Source organism: Pleurodeles waltl, chromosome 3_1 (assembly GCF_031143425.1).
Source record: "Pleurodeles waltl isolate 20211129_DDA chromosome 3_1, aPleWal1.hap1.20221129, whole genome shotgun sequence".
Taxonomy (NCBI): domain Eukaryota; kingdom Metazoa; phylum Chordata; class Amphibia; order Caudata; family Salamandridae; genus Pleurodeles; species Pleurodeles waltl.
This window is the reverse complement of record NC_090440.1, coordinates 919,661,687-919,679,037: the sequence shown is the minus strand read 5'-3', so window position 1 is coordinate 919,679,037 and position 17,351 is coordinate 919,661,687. Positions and strand designations below refer to the sequence as shown.

Sequence of the window (17,351 nt, the reverse complement as noted above, 5' to 3'; positions counted from 1 at the left end):
TCACACTCACACACTCACATATGCAGACACGCACACACAGACACCCCCTGCACAACATACATACACCCACAAACAACCCCCCAACCATACACATCCATTCACACACCCGCACTCACACATACGCACCCCCCTCATCAGCACACTTGCACACAGACACCCCCACTGACTCGCTCACAAACACAGACTCATACACTCCCATTCGCACACATACATGCATACACCACACCCATGCACCCAAAACTACCCCCCCCCCACTTTTGGATGATCACCTTACCTTTTTCGGTGAGCTGGTTGTCTGGGAGGGGATGGGTCCTGGCAGTTTTGCACCGCCAGCACCACCACACCAGCAAAACTCTGGCAAGCCGTATTATAGCTCATAATATGGCAGGCGGAGTCTTGCTGGCGTGGCGGTACTGGCCACGCATCCACCTCTTCAACCCCATCGGCCAGGCCGATGGAGTCGGACTTCCTCCGCCAACTCCAAATATGGTGGTCAGCAGACCTCCAGCACTGATGGTCTGCTGGCTGCGGCGGCTTCTGTGGTCTTTGGAAAAGACCGCCAGAGTCGTAATGAGGGCCACTGTGTTATTGATGACATGAAATCTTAATGTTTCTAAAAAATATATTCTTTGTTCTATATTAAAATGATCATGAACGGATTATGTTTTTTTGTACGACCAGTGCAGGCTGCTACTCCACAAGAGGTCAATCCCTCAACAGGAACTCCTTTGATCAACAACCCCAAATTTGACACCTTTGACACCTGGCTACAAACCCCATCCCCATCGTTCCAGATGTTTCCACTCAAGAGGGTATAGGAACAAAGGAGAACGATACTCAGGTAAGAGTTTCCAGTTTTGGCCCTCCTCCCGTAAGAGGCAGATTGGCATTGTGTCCAAAGGCATGGTTTATCTCACCACAGATTCCTGGATATTACAAACAGTTCAAGGTTATTACATAAAACTCTAGCAAACCCCAATGCAATTGTTACGTCCTTGTCTGCTTCTGTTTTCGCAAGATCAATCCAATCTGGTTCAAGAAGAAATTCAGTCTCTTATTTCCAAACAGGCTATCAAACAAATCCAGTTAAATCCCACAGGTTTTCTCAGAACCATCTTTTTAGTACAGAAAAACAACAAAACATTCTGCTTGTTGTAAATCTCAAAGTCTTCAACAATATTTTTAGTGTATTACCATTCAAAATGGAAATTGTTCTCCACCTCAGAGACATTTTACTTCACGGTGATTGGTTAGTCAGATTAGATCTTCAAGATGCTTATCTTCTATTCCAATGCATCCTTCTCACAGGAAATTTCTACAATTTCAGTGGGAGACCTTGTTTTTCCAATTCAAAGCTCTTCCCTTTGGCCTTTCTTTGGCTCCTTGGTGTTTCACCAAGATTCTCAAACTAGTTGAGCTCAGGGAATCAGAGTAATCATTTATCTATTTTCTGATTATGGCACAGGAAAAATTGATACTTCTTTTTCACTTACAACTTTGCCAAAATCTTCTTCATCTAGGGTATTTAATCAGTGTACAAAAGCAATCTCTAATTCCTTCTCAACAACTAGGATTTCTAGGTTTTCTCATAGACACCCCATGCTCTATTTCTTCAACTTCCTCAACACAAAGTAAATCTTATAAAGAAATAGATACCCCATTTCATATCACTCACTCATTTTTCAATATGATCCCTAACACGTCTTGTGGGACTTCTAACTTCCTGTATTCAAACAATCTTTCTGAGTCCTCTACATTATCAAGCTCGTTAAATATTAAAAATCCAACATCTCCACAAAGGACCAGCCCACTCAGGCCCCATTCCTTTAGATCCAGAGTCCAAATTTTCTCTGCTGCCCCAAATCCTATCTTAGAATCTGATGCAAGTCGGACAGGTTGGAGAGCAGGATGTGGACAATTCTCGACTGGAAGTACATGGTCTCAGCAGGAGTCCCGCAGTGTCTTCGACACAACATGGTTCAAGAAGGTTCATTCTCTCTGTGACCGCTTGGAGAATATCCAGTCTTCCTGGAAAACCCCAGGAATTGCAGATGAAGCTCTCAACCTCATCCAACAATCTTAGGCAAAGGGCACCTCAAAACTTTAAAAAATAAGCTTGGTTGGCCTGACATAGCTGGTGTATGGACAGGAATTCAGATACACTTTCAGCAGATGTAAAGCTGGTGTTAATTTCTCAGCCTCTGTAGCTTTTCAAGGAAAAGCCTACCATACAATCAATACTTACAGATCCGCTATTTCAGCTGAATACCTCCGAGTGGATGGAAAACCCATTGGAAAACAACCCTTGGTTTGTCGACTTTTAAAGAGAGTAAAATCTTCAAAACCTCCGGTTCCCAAATGTAACACAACGTGGGATGTTAATTTGGTGTTAAAAATGTTTATTTTATGGCAAGATAATGTTTCTCTTTTTCTCAAGTATTTGCCTGCTAAATTGGCAATGCTAATATGTTTAATTTTATTAAAATGTGTGTCAGATGTTAACGCTTAAGATGTGTCTCCTTTTCACTTTTCACCCCTTGGAATTTTCTTTCAGGTGCCAGGTGCACCAAAACTCGCTAATCGACAATTCAATATCCCTTTTTCCCTTGCAAACCAAAACTATACATAGAGGATTGATTTAAAATCTATGTTTCACAAACTGCAGATTTTAGATCTCTCTCCTCTACTCAGTTACTCATTTCTTTTCAGAAACCCCACAAACTTGTTTCTTGCCCCACTTTAGTCCGCTGGGTGAAATGAATCATTTCCTTAGCTGGTATTGATACTGATATATTTGGCACCCATTCCGTCAGAGGGGCTACGACCTCTAGGGATTTTTGGGCCGTGCTAGTTTGCACAATATTCTCAAATCAGCAGACTGGTGAAATGCCAATACTTTCAGACCTTTTTATTGCAAACCTATTTCTCATGTCTCTGATTCTTTTATTAAAATGCTTGGAACATGCATAATATGAGCCTCTGGTCTTGTAATAAAATTGAAATTTTCTTAGCCTTGGTGTCAGAAAGGGTAGATTTTATTAAAGACACAGAGGCGCGTATTATCCCACCACTCTTATTAGCCCTACCTGGTTGCTTGTTCTGCAGTGTCTACACCTTCTTCCACCTCTGCTAATTCCACCTAAATTGGATGAAATATCCCCGCGGATGCAACCCTCTGAACGTCTCCATCGAATTCTTCTGTATCACAACCACTTTCCTCATCATATTTTGTATTGTTTTTCAGACTTATTGACTATGCTCATTACCTTCCATTCAGTGTTATGGTTTCTTTCTATAACTTTTTGATTTACTCGCTTCAAGAAAAGAGGATTTGTTGCTTTCAGTCTAGATAAGTGTTGGGCTAACTCCATGTCTCATCGGTTGTTCTATTACAATTTCACAGTTTGTAGTACTTTTTTCAGTTTTACCGGGAAGTGTAGTTCCTTAATGAGCTTCAAACAATGCCTACCTTGTCACTGGTAGATGAAGTACACACCTATGCTTGTCTCCATTTTGTCTCTATATTCAGGCTGGCACCAAAATCAGTGGGTTGGGACAATCTGACCAGAACTGGTTTAGGGGTGTACAAAGACTTGCCATCCACCCACAGGCTCACATAAAAATAGACTCCACAAACCTCTCCTAAGAACATGGACCTGAGAAAAATCAGAAGAAGGGCTGCCCTGCTGCCTGAAGAACATGAAGGATGTTGGAACCTGCTTGCCTTGAACCCAAGACTCCAGACATGACTCCAAGGGTGAGTAGGCTGGCCTCCTTTTCAAGCTACGTGGATGCAACAAGCTTCTAGAGGTCTTTTCCTGCTTTGAGGCTGACCAATCCAGTGACAACTTGATCTGACATGGTCTCCTCTGTTGGGTTCTGTGGGAATGAGGTCTGACCCAAAAGTATTGTCCCCTTGGTTCTAGACCTATGGTTGTAGTCAGAGTATACTCCTCCCTGCCTAAGTGCAAGCTTCGCCAGCTTCAACAATGAGCATCAACACCAAAAAACAACTGATCTGTGGCTGAACCAAACATTGACACAATAGCACCCAATCGACAGCTTCACTAGACACTGAACAGCATTGGAGTGACACTGACAACATTTGCCAACGGTTTCACCCAGCTCGACGCTGAGCATTATCTGTTTCTTGAGTTGTGTTTTCACTTCATTACTTTCTGGGTGTTGCATAAACACTATAACTTTGCCTCTAAATAAGCCTGGATGCTTTGAGTCATGGAACAAGAGGGCTAAGAACAGGTTTATTTCATGAGGCTAGTAGTTCGCCCTGACAAGAATTGTGATTATTTTTTTTAAATGAGTTCTCACCCCCATCAACTAATACTCCACTTTTCTGTAAAATGATGCCTCCCCTTTGCTATCTTTATTTCCTCATGTTGAATCTGTATCCCCTTCTGCCCTTTCTCTCTCGGTGATTTGTGCTGACTTTAAGAAGACACGCATTGCCACAGAGAATGTGTGATACAGCACAATTGAAAGAGTAAGAACAACTTTGGGTAATAAGAAGCACAGGATAAACAAATACATGAGAAAGTAGTTATGGGTATTTAAGTGGAATCGTTTCCTTTGAGCTTTCAGCCCTTTCCACAGCCACCTACCCGAGAATGGGACGCAGGGCCGTCTGCAGGCTCGTCTGCATTGTCATGTTATATGTGCAGGAGAAGTTGATCTTCAGGATACTGCTGATTATAAGGCCACCTGAAGTAGCCGGAGGAACGTAGAGGACATTTGAGAAGGTCATTTTCTTATCAACTGTATTTATCTGGAGAAGAAATTATAGTCACGCTTTAAAAACAGAGAAATTAAAAACGAATGCCGTAAAAATATCTCCCAAATATCTACATCTGTTACTCTCATTTTCATGCATCGCACAGCATTATGTGAAAGTAGAGTTTTAATAATAGAAAACACCTCATTAAACGACCTTTAAGAAAATACACACCATCAGTCAATAGTAGAAGAGGGAAAAGGGTAAAATTCGGGAGCAGCAGACTTTAAGAATACTAGAGTAGATGAAATTCACAGCCATGAAAATGTACCTTGACAATCTAATTAAAAAGACCAAGCCCTTACGTTTTGCCACATGTCAAAGGAGGGCAACATTTCCTGGTTTACTTTACAGAGAATGTAGTGTTCCTCTGACGGTGTGGCTCCTAGTGACCATTTATTATAGCTTTTCTACAAGAATAAGCTAAACTTTCCTCTGTTTGAAAGTCTGGTAATGCTGCAGCATGCATGTCAGTCCTGTTGTCAGCAATAACAAGCACTCGTAAAGAAAATAGTTCAGGCTATTTAACAAGGGTAAGCTATTCTTCATTGATTGATGACTTTGCATGTGTGTGGTGGTGTGGATCAGTGAGTGGGTGAATGTGATAATAATAGGGTGCATGGACAGAAAATGACTGACTAGCTGCACGGATAACAATGGTTGAGTGAGTTTCTGGATAGATGAATGGATTAATTAGTGAGTGCATAAATGACACAGGTATGTTACAACAATCTTACTGCCTGTGACCTCAGAAACCAGTTGTAACAGTTTTAAGAAATGACAAAAATTACCAATATGTCAGTGCAATCATTACACTAGGATTGACACAGTTGTGCGCATAATGTACCGATATCATATTCATAAATCCTGTTATTAGATAGGTAGATAGATGAAAAGGTCGGGAAGGGTGGAAGACAAACTCAAATACAAACCTGCCTTACATGTATCAAGTTGATAGAGGCAAAAAAATATTTTCCACTTCACAAATTGAATTGGCAATAATAACCCCAGAAGATCTTTCAGATTTCCAAGTCATTTCTTCTACCCAAAGCCTCTGGGAGAAATATTGCTCCTTCTCAAATTCTGTGTGACAATCGTTCCTATTTTTTTAGGAGAAAATGATTGCTGTGCATAGAAACTTTAATTGTATTGGTAAAGGGTTTGATAATTCTCACTGCCTCCATCAGGATACTGCTTATCCTAAGCCCAAATTGGCTGCTTTTCAACAGATTTCTCTTCAGTAACCTAAATGTTCCTTATTACTTTGCAAACCTGGTTACCCTTTGAACCCATATCCTCTGGCTATCTTGAGGAAAGCTATGGGAGTCATTAATCAGATGGTTAATGGCATACTCAATGCCTTACTTTCTTAAGCATTGGTGCCTGAGAGATGGAAGTTGGCGGTGGTAAAACTGGCATTGCAAAAGTCATCAGCGGACCCTAATGTTCTCTCTAATTTCAGGCTTATCTCCCTCCTCCCAGCCCCCAACAGAATGTTGAAAATCCGAGTCATCTAGCAACTTATGGATTTTCTCAAAGATTCCTTCATTCTTCATCCCTGTTAAGAAGGCTCGGAACCTTGGTGTCAAATTTGGCTGCTCTCTTTCCTTATGTTCTCAAATTTTATCAACCAGGCACTCCACGGAATCTGCCCTTTTAGAAGTATCAGAAATTACAAAAGTGACACTAGATAAAGTATTGAATGCAGTGTTAATTCTCTTCGATTTGTCAGCTGTGTTCAATACAGTGTCCCATCGGGTACTTCTTCAGCGTCTAAAGTAGATTGGCATCTGTAGCTAGGCTTGGACCAGGATTCACTCCCTTACCAACCGGAGGCAGGTGATCTCCCTAGGCCAGTTCTCCTCAAAGGAAAAAAAACCTTAGGTTATGGGATACCAGAGGGCTCATCACTTGGCCCAACAATATTTATCATTTATATTTCCCTTCTTATTTCACTGATTGGCTTGCTCTGTATTTCTGCCACTTCTTACTCAGATGATGCCCTCTTGATCTTGTCACTCACCAAGAACTCATTTGACTTTGAACTTAATTTTGAGAACCTCATTTCAAGTCTATCATCTGTTGGATGGATCATAATACCCTAAAGTGCAACACTAATATTACTGAGATATTTCTAATCTGTTCCAACAATTTGTTTTCCCCTCTTATGAGGGGACATAACAGTCTTACCCATCCTTCTCTGCCTGTTAAGGCGGCTTGGAACCTTTGTGTCAATTTTAACTGCTCTCTTTCCCTACTTTCTCAGGTTTTATCTGTATCAGGTACCTGTTTCTCTTTAATTAAGTCATTGAAACGTTGTGATTTTCTCCCTTTGGCAGCAAGAAGAACAGTGGCTCTGGTTCTCATTACTTTAAGGCTTGATTATTTCAAAAGGCTTTACTTCTGGATTACTAAAGATCTTCTACATAAGCTCCAAGACATGCAGAATGCTGCAGTCAGGCTTGCTCTTAACCTTCATCAGAACTGTTTGGTCTCACATGTACTCAAAAAAGTGCACTAGCTTCCTGTTCATAAGCACATTCTTTTTAAAACTCTGACCTTGGTTTTTAGAGCATTTTTTCTTAGAGGTCCCAAGTACCTATCTGACAGGTTCACACATTACAGGACTCAGAAGACCTTGAGATCCTCTAATGTTAATTTGTTAACAATTACTTCCTAGAGGATTAAAACAAGAGATGGTAAGTCCTTCGCTGTATTGGACTCTAAAGCCAGGAACCAGCTTCCGAGATCATTGAGTGTCACTCAATCACTCGGGAATTTGTAAAGCGCACTACTCACCCGTGAGGGTCTCAAGGCGCAGAGGATGGGGTGAAAAGGGGGGAAATGAATCAGTGTTTAAGAAATGTTTAAAATCCTTGCTATTCTCTTTACCTGATGATATTTGTAAATGGCTGATCGAATGACCTCATGGTTGGTTTTGACCTGGTCTTTGAATCCTAATGTTCCTTTTCCCAGTAGGTTTAGCAACTAGTTGGATATCTGCATAGGTGGCAGGATGCTCTTTTTAGAGTGACAGCATTTCATTTTATGCATTGGGAACCATTACATTGCCATCACATAGACATCACCAAACAATTTCAGGCACACATGATGTTTACAACTAAGAAGATTATAAAAGTGGGATTTGTGGATGTATATAAATAACTGCATAGGCAGTCTGCGCCACAGGAAGGGTCCAAGTAGGAGGAACTGGTATTGCCATGGAGAATAAAGGAACTAGTTACTATCAATAATTGGACATCAGTTTAGGCATGATGCATAAACTTTCAGCAGGCCCGCTACAGAAACCTCTGTTAATGGCCAACATGCACCACAATTTGTCTCTTGCCCATGCATTATACTTTCAACCCACCCTCCGTTGGGATGGCTAGGAAAGAGCTGATATTTAACCAGCAACCCAGTGTGTACCGCTGGCACTGGATGGCAGGGACAGTCGGGAAGTGAAAACTGGCCATATGAGAGCATGAGAAAGAATTGTTACACAAGTTACACTGAATGAATAGGCTGTTCATGGTTCACTGAGATACTGGAGAACGGTTTCAGGACTAGATACAGATTAAATTAAAACATGCTCAGGGAAGTATGTTGGGCAGTGAATTCAAAATCCACAAAGAATAAAATGTAAGAGGTTAGAGACAAACTGTGCAAGCACATTAAGGACAGATTGATTGGCCTTTTTTGATTATTGGTAATGAGACATATTGATTATTTCCTGTTTGGGTGTGGCACCTAAGAAAGGCTCAAATCAGTGTAGGCTGATACACTATTTCTCTTGGCTGGAAAGATGTTGAGTTAATGATTTCATCTCTAATACATTGATGATAAGTCAAAGATAATGAAGAAGAATAGTCAGGAGACAGAATTCGAAAAAGCAACATAACATCAACATTTTCTCGCTATTGGTTCAACCAGACAAACTGACATTTTTGGGTTTATAGGTCAACAGTTAGTCGTAGATAAAGCATTTACTAGGCTGCTGTCTAAATAGCAGAACTTATGTACTGTTTGGCTGGTGGCCTTGCAAATAGAAAAGAAAATTCATTACTCACCTGGTGGGTAGCTAAATAGCACACTTGTTCAGTAGTAGTGCACAAAAGCTTGAATTTTGAGTTATTATGCCATATACAGATTTTAACAGGTACTTACTACCAGGCAGAACTGCAAACCAAGAGTGAATACAATTGGCACTCATCTCTTTATGCAAGTTAGGCTCCTGATGTACTATTATTTCACTTGCAAAAGTGGTTGCAAATTATGCACAGGTTTTTCTGCACATGTATTAGTATTTTGCAGACTACTAGGTCAGTTCACAAAATACACAATTGCATATGGATCGCAGAATGGCCTGCCTAAATATATTCATTAGGCAAGCGTCAATCTGCAACCCTCTACCATTGCCTGTAATCACAAGGATGTTGGCTTGCAAGAGACGGCACATCAGTATTCCTATATTCCTATGACAACCTTCCAAAACGGAAAACTGAAATATATATATATATATATATATATATATATATATATATATATATATATATATATATATATATATATATATATATATATATATATCAGCCTGTGTTCCTTAAAGGAACTAGTGCTTCTTCTTTAGAATACTGCCTACTCCTGCCTGACACTGTCAACATGATTTCCAAAGGGAAAGTGTTCCTAAGGAGATACCTTCCCCTTTGCGAAATGAATTACCATACAACTCAAGGATTTGCAGCTCATTAATGACTTTCAACTCCAATTGTAGTGGTTAACTATTGATAAAATCCCTTCCAAATTGGAAATGGGAGAGGGAAACCCTTTTTAAGACCGCCTCTTTTTTGTATTTTGGAAACAACTGCAGAAATTAGTTTACAAGTTGAAAAGGCTTTCCTAATCACTAGAAAGCTTTAGTACATGATGCTAAGTGCTTTTGTGGTCACAAAACCTGTGATTTTGTGACATGAGGAACTTAGTGCTAAAACTGGCTTACATGGAAACACTAATTCATAAGTCTAAAGTTCCCAAATGTTTGAATGTTTCGAAGTTACTTTGACACACATGGCACAAAATGCAACTCCACTACCACATGGGCCAACACATAGCAACTTGTGAGGCCCTTTATGGAGCTGTCTTTATGGAGCTGTCTTGTGCTCCCCAAATGCTCCTACTCCCTTAAGCTGTCCTGCAGTGGTGCTAATAATAAAGATGATGAAAACCTTTGCAAGACTAGGTGAAGCTGTTTACTATTTTATAACTATGTACTATCTATTACAAAGCCATTGTAATGAACAATGAGACATAACGGATTGTAAAAACTTACCTTGGTGCCGCACTCCCCATCCACTCTTTTTAGTTCCACTTACCATCCCTCATAGCAGACAACTATGTGAGTTATACCAGCTAGGCTACAACATTAGACACAAACAGTCTCAGGCTGCTAGGTCATGTCATCATTGCTCCAGGGGCCTAGATTTAGTCTCTCATTCGCTTTTATCTGTTTCCTCACCATCCCTCTTCTTATCTCGTTCCTCTCATTGTAAATTTCGATCTCTTTTTTCCTTCCTATGCTCCTCTCTATATTCTCTCACATTCTTCTCACCTCCTCTATCTACCACTACTTCCCATACTCTTTTCTCTATAGCTTTCTCTCCTTTTTCCTACTTTATACCTTTTTCACCTTTCTTGATATCTCTTCTCTGTTCTCTCCCTCTTCTCTAACTCTCGCCTTTAATTTTTTCAGCTATCTCTCGGGTTGTATGACAGAGCCCAGCTTGCGTTTAACACGCATGCCTTTACAATGCAGGCAATACAATGAAAGCGTCATAACCACGTGTTCCTTTACCACGCAAGTCGTTGCCTTAGGGAAGCGCTGGACCTTGGAATAGCATAACTTACTCTTTAAAATCCAGTCTTCGCAACAGTAGGGAAGGTGTTGGGCTTAAAATCCAACATCATTCCAACAATGCATTTGTTAAAGCAAATCGTTGTAATGACTTGCATGGTAAAGGAACACATGGTAACAACACGTTTGTTGTATTGCTTGCGTGGGAAAGGCACTCTGTGGTTCTGGCTATGTGGTATAGGCAGTTTCACAAGTCTCTCATTCTACTGGTCTACCCTTCCTTTTCTTCCTGTGTTTTATCTGTCTCATCTGCACTCTTTCCTCCTATTTTGGGTGGACATTTGTAATCTGGAGGCTGACTGTGTGCATGAAACCTTTGGCGCAGTGAAGTGCAACATGAGAAAAGTTTTGTTTATCTTGTAACACCTGTTAGCACTAGCAGCATGTCTCACAATGTCTTTGTGCACCCTGGTCTAGTGCTCACCTTCACTGTAGTTCAGTAAGTGAGAAGCCAGCAGCAGGGGCAGTCTGGTGTCTTTGCACCAGAAAGGGGGACAGGACAGACACAGGTAAATTCCGAATCTGAAGTTCATGCTTTCCTGTCGCAGTGCGTGGCCCTTCTTGGAGTAGTAGGCCAATGGGAGGGTTCAAGTGCGCCAAAGTTATACAAGTCTCCCACCACTGGGCAAAGAATGGAGCTGTCACTTTCACAAGGCATAAAGTAAGCCACATACACCTGCAAAGGCAGAATCATTACATTGTGACAGAAAGGTGGTCAGGTTCACTTCATGCACCAGCACATTTTCCACTGGAATCAATCATCATGTTACAGGAGGGCCACTGACTTCATAGTGCACTACAATGTGTCTCATATCACTGATGATTAGTCAATCAGGAACCTTTTAGTTTTAGCCTCGTGATGATACACATCGCAATGAAGATAGTACATAGAAGCTGCAATCTTACTAGTTAAAATTATACTCAACCCCATCTGTCAGGGAAGTGAGTTATTTTCCAACTACTAGAAATGAGCCAACAGTATTGAATCAGAGAAAGATATGATGCAAATCAATTTAATAATGCATGATAACTGCGTGCACTTGCTATGATGTGGTAAATTACTTTATGATCCATCAGTATAACCCCAGGTGAGTGACTTGGGATTTGGGGATACATGGGTGCACCATCTTTGCAAATAAATGACAATAATTTTGGAGAAGTTTACTCTCACTTCCCTCAAGTGTACCTGCCGTTGTTCCACAAGAGGAATTGGGACTTCCTTTTTTTGAAGATTTGATCAAGTTAATCTCCTTATCTCTCTGGATGGCCTTATGGATTAGACCAGAAGCGTCCCTTTCCCAGTCACTGATTATGGATTGTATGAGACTGGAAGGAATGCCGAGGTGCACATAGGTTACGTATAGTAAGGAAAAACTGGGCAGAGTTAATAGATTAGACCTGTTTTTCAATCCCAGGTCTATAACTAAACAGGATGCTACAGTGGTTAAACATGAAACTTATGACACAATGGTTGAGGACAGATGAAGGTGTAACTTGGGGAAAGGTATGGTGGCAGCGTATCTCCCACTCTGTACTACCACGAAAATTGAACCCTGCCTGTTAGTTGTCCCAAGACACCATAGATTTTATCTGATGAGGTTTCGTCTGGGGCTGGTCCACTTTTTGGTGGGTTATCCACCAAAGATATATTGCCCCAGGGATTTATCACCTTCTCCAGGAGATGCTGGCTCGGTGCAATCACAAATGTTATTATTCTGTGACTTACATAAAGAGCAGAGAAGGACTTTTTTAATTCCAGTTATCAGGTTATTAAATATTAGGATGTACAATGAACAATTTGTATTTACAGTTATTACAATCTGACATAGTTTGTGTCACTATTTATTGTTTTGTTGCCTCAGTAGGAAAAGAGAGGAAAAAGGTGGGGAATTAACTTTTAACTGTATGAAATTTCTTGCTGGTTAATTGCACAGTTTATAGTACTGAGCTAAACTTAACTTTGACCCACTGAATAATCTTAATAGATACAATATTTGATTTTAAACTCAATGGTTTAAAATTTGTGTAATCTCGTTGTTGATTTATCTGGATTTACTCCTTTTTAACTAATTTGTGTACTTTTGTATGTGTATTCGTTTATGGATATTTAAAAAAAATCTAAATAAAGATTTGGACTGACTGACAGTTGGCATGACTGATCTCTTTAAACAAAAGTTTGATTCATACATTTCTTATTTCGACATTAAATAAAATAAATGTTTTATTCAAAATTGAAAACTTTAGTTTAATGCATACCCTTGAAGATATTCATGTTATTGCATATTTGTATATGCACTTACTTTGAAATGCTTCAGAGATGCTGCATACCCATTACAAGCAGTTGCCACCCTACCATTCCTTGGAGTGCTTTTTTTCTTCTTATTCGGGTAAGTAAAGTCCTCCTTCAAACTATGTTTCCAATCTCTGGTGAAATAGTACATCAACTCTATTTAGTCAGTTGCCAGCTAATTAGGGAAGTTTCAGGTACTCAGCCAGTAGGTGGCAAAAGAGCAGAGATTATGTACAATTTTGCCAGCCTCTGGGTAAATAGCATAGATTATGCACTATTTAGCCCAGTGATCGGATACTGTGAAAAAGGTCTCTGTTTGGCTGGATAGCAAGATAAACAACCACTTCCTTCTTTTAAAATTGCCCATGTAGATGTGTCAAATCTATATAACTGACTTTGTAGAGGATAGTTATAGACCCTCCTGGACCTACCAGTCCCCCTCTCCCTGTCTCTGCCTCAACCATTAACCCTGTCTAATGGCATCTCAGGCTAGGTTGCTATGTCAGGAGGACTTGTAGGTCCTGTCAATGCACCCCCTTGAGTAGCAACCCTTAAGGCATCCATCCCTTGTCAACCACACCTCTAATTTATGGTATTGTGTTACTGCCTTAGGTCTACTTAGCCAGATGGGGTCCAATTAAGTATTCCTAGATGGCAATTCAGGCAACTTTTGACATCCCTCACTCAGGAAAACGTTTTGGCCCTGAGATACTAGATGAAGTTCTGAGTCCTTTCAGGTTTCCTAGTGTTCTTCTGTTGGGGGTGTACACCACTGAAGCACAGACACTATTCAGCCAGTACTTCTGACATTTCTTGGACGGGTTCAACCAAGTGTGTGATAGTTTATCTCAGGTTACATACGCTGAGCCTGGGCATCTGCCTAGTTCCCACCATGAACATTCCTTACTCTGCAGCTCTGTCCCTCCAGTAACTATTCTAGAGGCATTAACTATCCCACTGTGTCTGGTACAACTATCAATCAATGCAGAGCACTGGAGTGACTGAGCCTGGTGTCCTCTAGTCGATGACACAACTAAAATTGTTATTCAAGAGGTGCTCCTTTATCATCAAATTATAGAGTACCTCTTATGTTGATGCTTTTATGAGAGCTCTGTTTTTGTTGTGTCTCATCCAAGGTAAGAACTCCATCCCTCCTCTGGGTAGGTAACATTCAAAATGGTATGGACTCCTAATGCTTCTTTTTTTGCATCTCCAAAGCCAACTTAAAAGAAATAAACCAATTCCCTATGTCATCACCACAAAGACAAATACCACATAGTAAGATTTTGAAATCCCTACAGCTAATACATCATGGACCACTTTGTTGCTGTTACCACGAACATTCACCTCTGAGGCAATTTGGCCCAAAATGCCCATCTTTCTCTGATCATTAGCCTGTGCACAGCAATTGTCTTATCCCCAAGGGCCAACCTAGATATCTACAACTTCATATCGTCTCAGTCTTTGTCTTGTTTTCCAATTGGTAACTGTTCTGCTACAAAGGGAGCAAACTGTGGGTATGGAAATGCAGCTCCCAGCCTTTGGTAGACCAGATAAAAGAGCTTTTTCCTGCAGAACGTCTGAACTTGCCTCTCTTGCTCCTTCACTTTTTTGGGCTTGTCGTGCTGTTGTCCTTTTTTCTCAGACTCCACTGATGTAATCTTTGCTGGTCGGGCCTCTTTCTGGGCCCTTATACACCCTATTGGTCCATTTTCTTCACTTTACTACTCAGTTTAAACAATCTTTCCTCGCACAATGTGTTCATCCTTTAATTGCCAGGCCCGACAAAACTGACAGATGTGCATTTGATTTAGAAGAAAATAAGGGTATCACTATTATCGAAATGAGTTTGATTCACAACCAAAAATGATAAAATCCCAAATAAGAAAAAAGTGCCTGTTAAAAACGACAAACCCGTTTTGCTCCTACAACTGATTTGTGACTTTAAGTTCCATACTGTTACTTCTGTGAGGTACTGCTTCGTGGTCATGAGCAGTGCACTGTGCAGAGAGTGATTTGTTGCTCTACTGAACTCAGCTGGCTGATGTATCTGTTTTATTTTATTTTTAAAGATGATGTCACTTCAACCGTTTTTGTTCAGGATTTTTTTCATATCTTTTGTAAATGGCTTATGGACCAAAATAACCATACTTTTCTTTAAAAAAAAACTTTTTCCTGTGTTTTTTATGATATACTACATCCAACTCTTCATAATACCTCCTGTGTAGCCAAACCGCTGAATGCACAGCACAGTCCTTCTCAAACCTACATCATGGACCTTCATTCATCTCCACCTCGTCAAACCAACACTGCACATGGTCTTTGGCTGTGCACAGAAGGGGGGGCTCAGGACCTGAATATAGCCTACCCTCTCTGTGGCAAACATCTACAGGTCATGGATTTTGACTGCACACAGAATGTGTTAGCCTAAGCACCTCTAACCTTGTAAGTGGTCAAATGCTTATTATTATCAGTATTATTATTATTCTAAGAAAAAATGTTTTATAAGGCGCATGGCTACCTAGACAAGGTTTCCCAGCTCTAGACACCTCTCGTAAGCAATAACCGAACAGGTGTTTCTGGAGCAAATCCGGTCAATAAAAATTAAGATGATTTAAACAGCCATGTTTTAAGCCATTTATGAAAAGCCGCCAAAGAGCGACAAGCTCTTAGTTCCAGATGCATGGCGTCCCAGAGCTTAGGGCCCAGGTATGTAAATGACCAACCTCCTTAGCGAATTTTCATGATTTTGGGTACTGACGCTAACTCAAGATTACTAGAGCAAAGTGGACACTTGGTAATGTATCAGGTCACCAAAGATCTCAGATACAGAGGTCCATTGCCAGAAAGACATGTATGCAGATAGAACTAAGCTTTAAACTGTACATGCCGGGCCACAGGAAGCCAATGCAATTTGTGGAGCAGGCTGATTGAGGAAGTGTATTTGGGAGGGTGAAGTAACAGTTAAGTGGCTGCATTTTGCACTGCCTGAATGCGTCCTATCATGACTTTCCATACTCCTAAATAAAGGACATTACCATAGTCTAATCAGAAAGTCACGAGAGCTTGGACTACAGTCCTCTGAGCTGAGGGCAAAGGCAGTCAATGATTTTTTAAAGCCATTTCAGAATGCCAAAGCAAGTGGCTGCAACTTTACTGTTCTGATGTCTAATAGACAGTTTGTCTTCCAGCCAGAACCCCAAGTTTACGGCTTAAATGTCAGTGACAGTGAATAAGTATTCATAGGTTAAGTGTTAGTTTCCGGTGAAAATATTTTTTTGATCTGATTATAACTTTTACACCGTTTGACAAGTCGGCATGAAAGTTCACACTTGCTTGATGAATTTGGCTACATTTTGGCATGTTACGTTTCATGCAGATCAACGGCAGATAATTTGGAAAACGCAATAAAAGTTGTTTCCATTCAATGTTCACTTAAAACGTTTGCTCAACACAACGGCAAAATACTGCTAAATGGAATTACAGCTATGTTGGCAATAATTTAGAATTTTATTCGGAATAGGTTTTTTGTGGTATAGTGTAAATCCAGTTGTAGCTTTTGAGATTTCTGTGTTACAATAAGGAGTCAGGAGGGTTACAAAGGATTTATCATTTGTATAGCGTGCCTGTTAAGTGGCAGAGGCCCTCCAAATTTACATTCACAGAGCATTCACAGATCAAAAATCTGAAAATTAAACAATCCTATTAGGTGAAGGGTAATTTTCCCCTCAGTCATTGAATGATACAAAAGATGCTTGGAGTATTGTTGAATCTCGATGCTCTGATTGGCTGGTTTTAACTGAAAATATATGCTACACTGGCAATATGGCAGACATCGAGGTGTATGTCCAGAAGAACAAGTGTGAGAAGGAGCATAGGGGTAGTACTGGGAGCATCACCTGACCTCCGTTGGTAGGTGGGAAATGGAACCAAAGAGGCAGACCTTGCCCCCAAAAATAAAGAAGAGTTATTACTACAAGATCCCTGGAATTGCGAAACCTGCAAGCAGGCATTTTGTAAAAAATTGAAAAGCCTGAATGTAAAAACGTAATTTTTATCTATAACTTTTTTCTGGCTACAAATGTGAATATTCTACGAAACACTGGGATAGGGAAGCCCACTAGAACCCCATGTAAATGGCTTCCACCTCGGCCCAACATACAAAGCCAGCTGTATACAGCAAAGGACCATGCGTTTTCGCTTGGGTTGCCAAAGACAGAAAGCCCATGCTGTACATGGCTAAAGTCTTTATTCAGGATTATTTTTCTGCATCTGAATTAGCACAGGGCTTCGATAGTGCACAGCAGAGGTTATCTGCGAGGTGATATACGCACAAGGCCTGGTCAAATACTAAGCCTAGC

General features: G+C 40.5%; 1 protein-coding gene across 1 annotated transcript in view; it reads right to left on the bottom strand.

Annotated features, from left to right (window-relative positions):
- LOC138284758 (uromodulin-like) overlaps nucleotides 1-17,351 on the bottom strand; it is a 196,002-nt gene that overhangs the window by 48,717 nt on the left and 129,934 nt on the right. Inside the window, exon 6 of the mRNA XM_069223895.1 lies at nucleotides 4,620-4,783. Coding sequence (XP_069079996.1) covers nucleotides 4,620-4,783 — 164 coding nt within the window. The remainder of the gene's footprint in view (nucleotides 1-4,619; nucleotides 4,784-17,351) is intronic.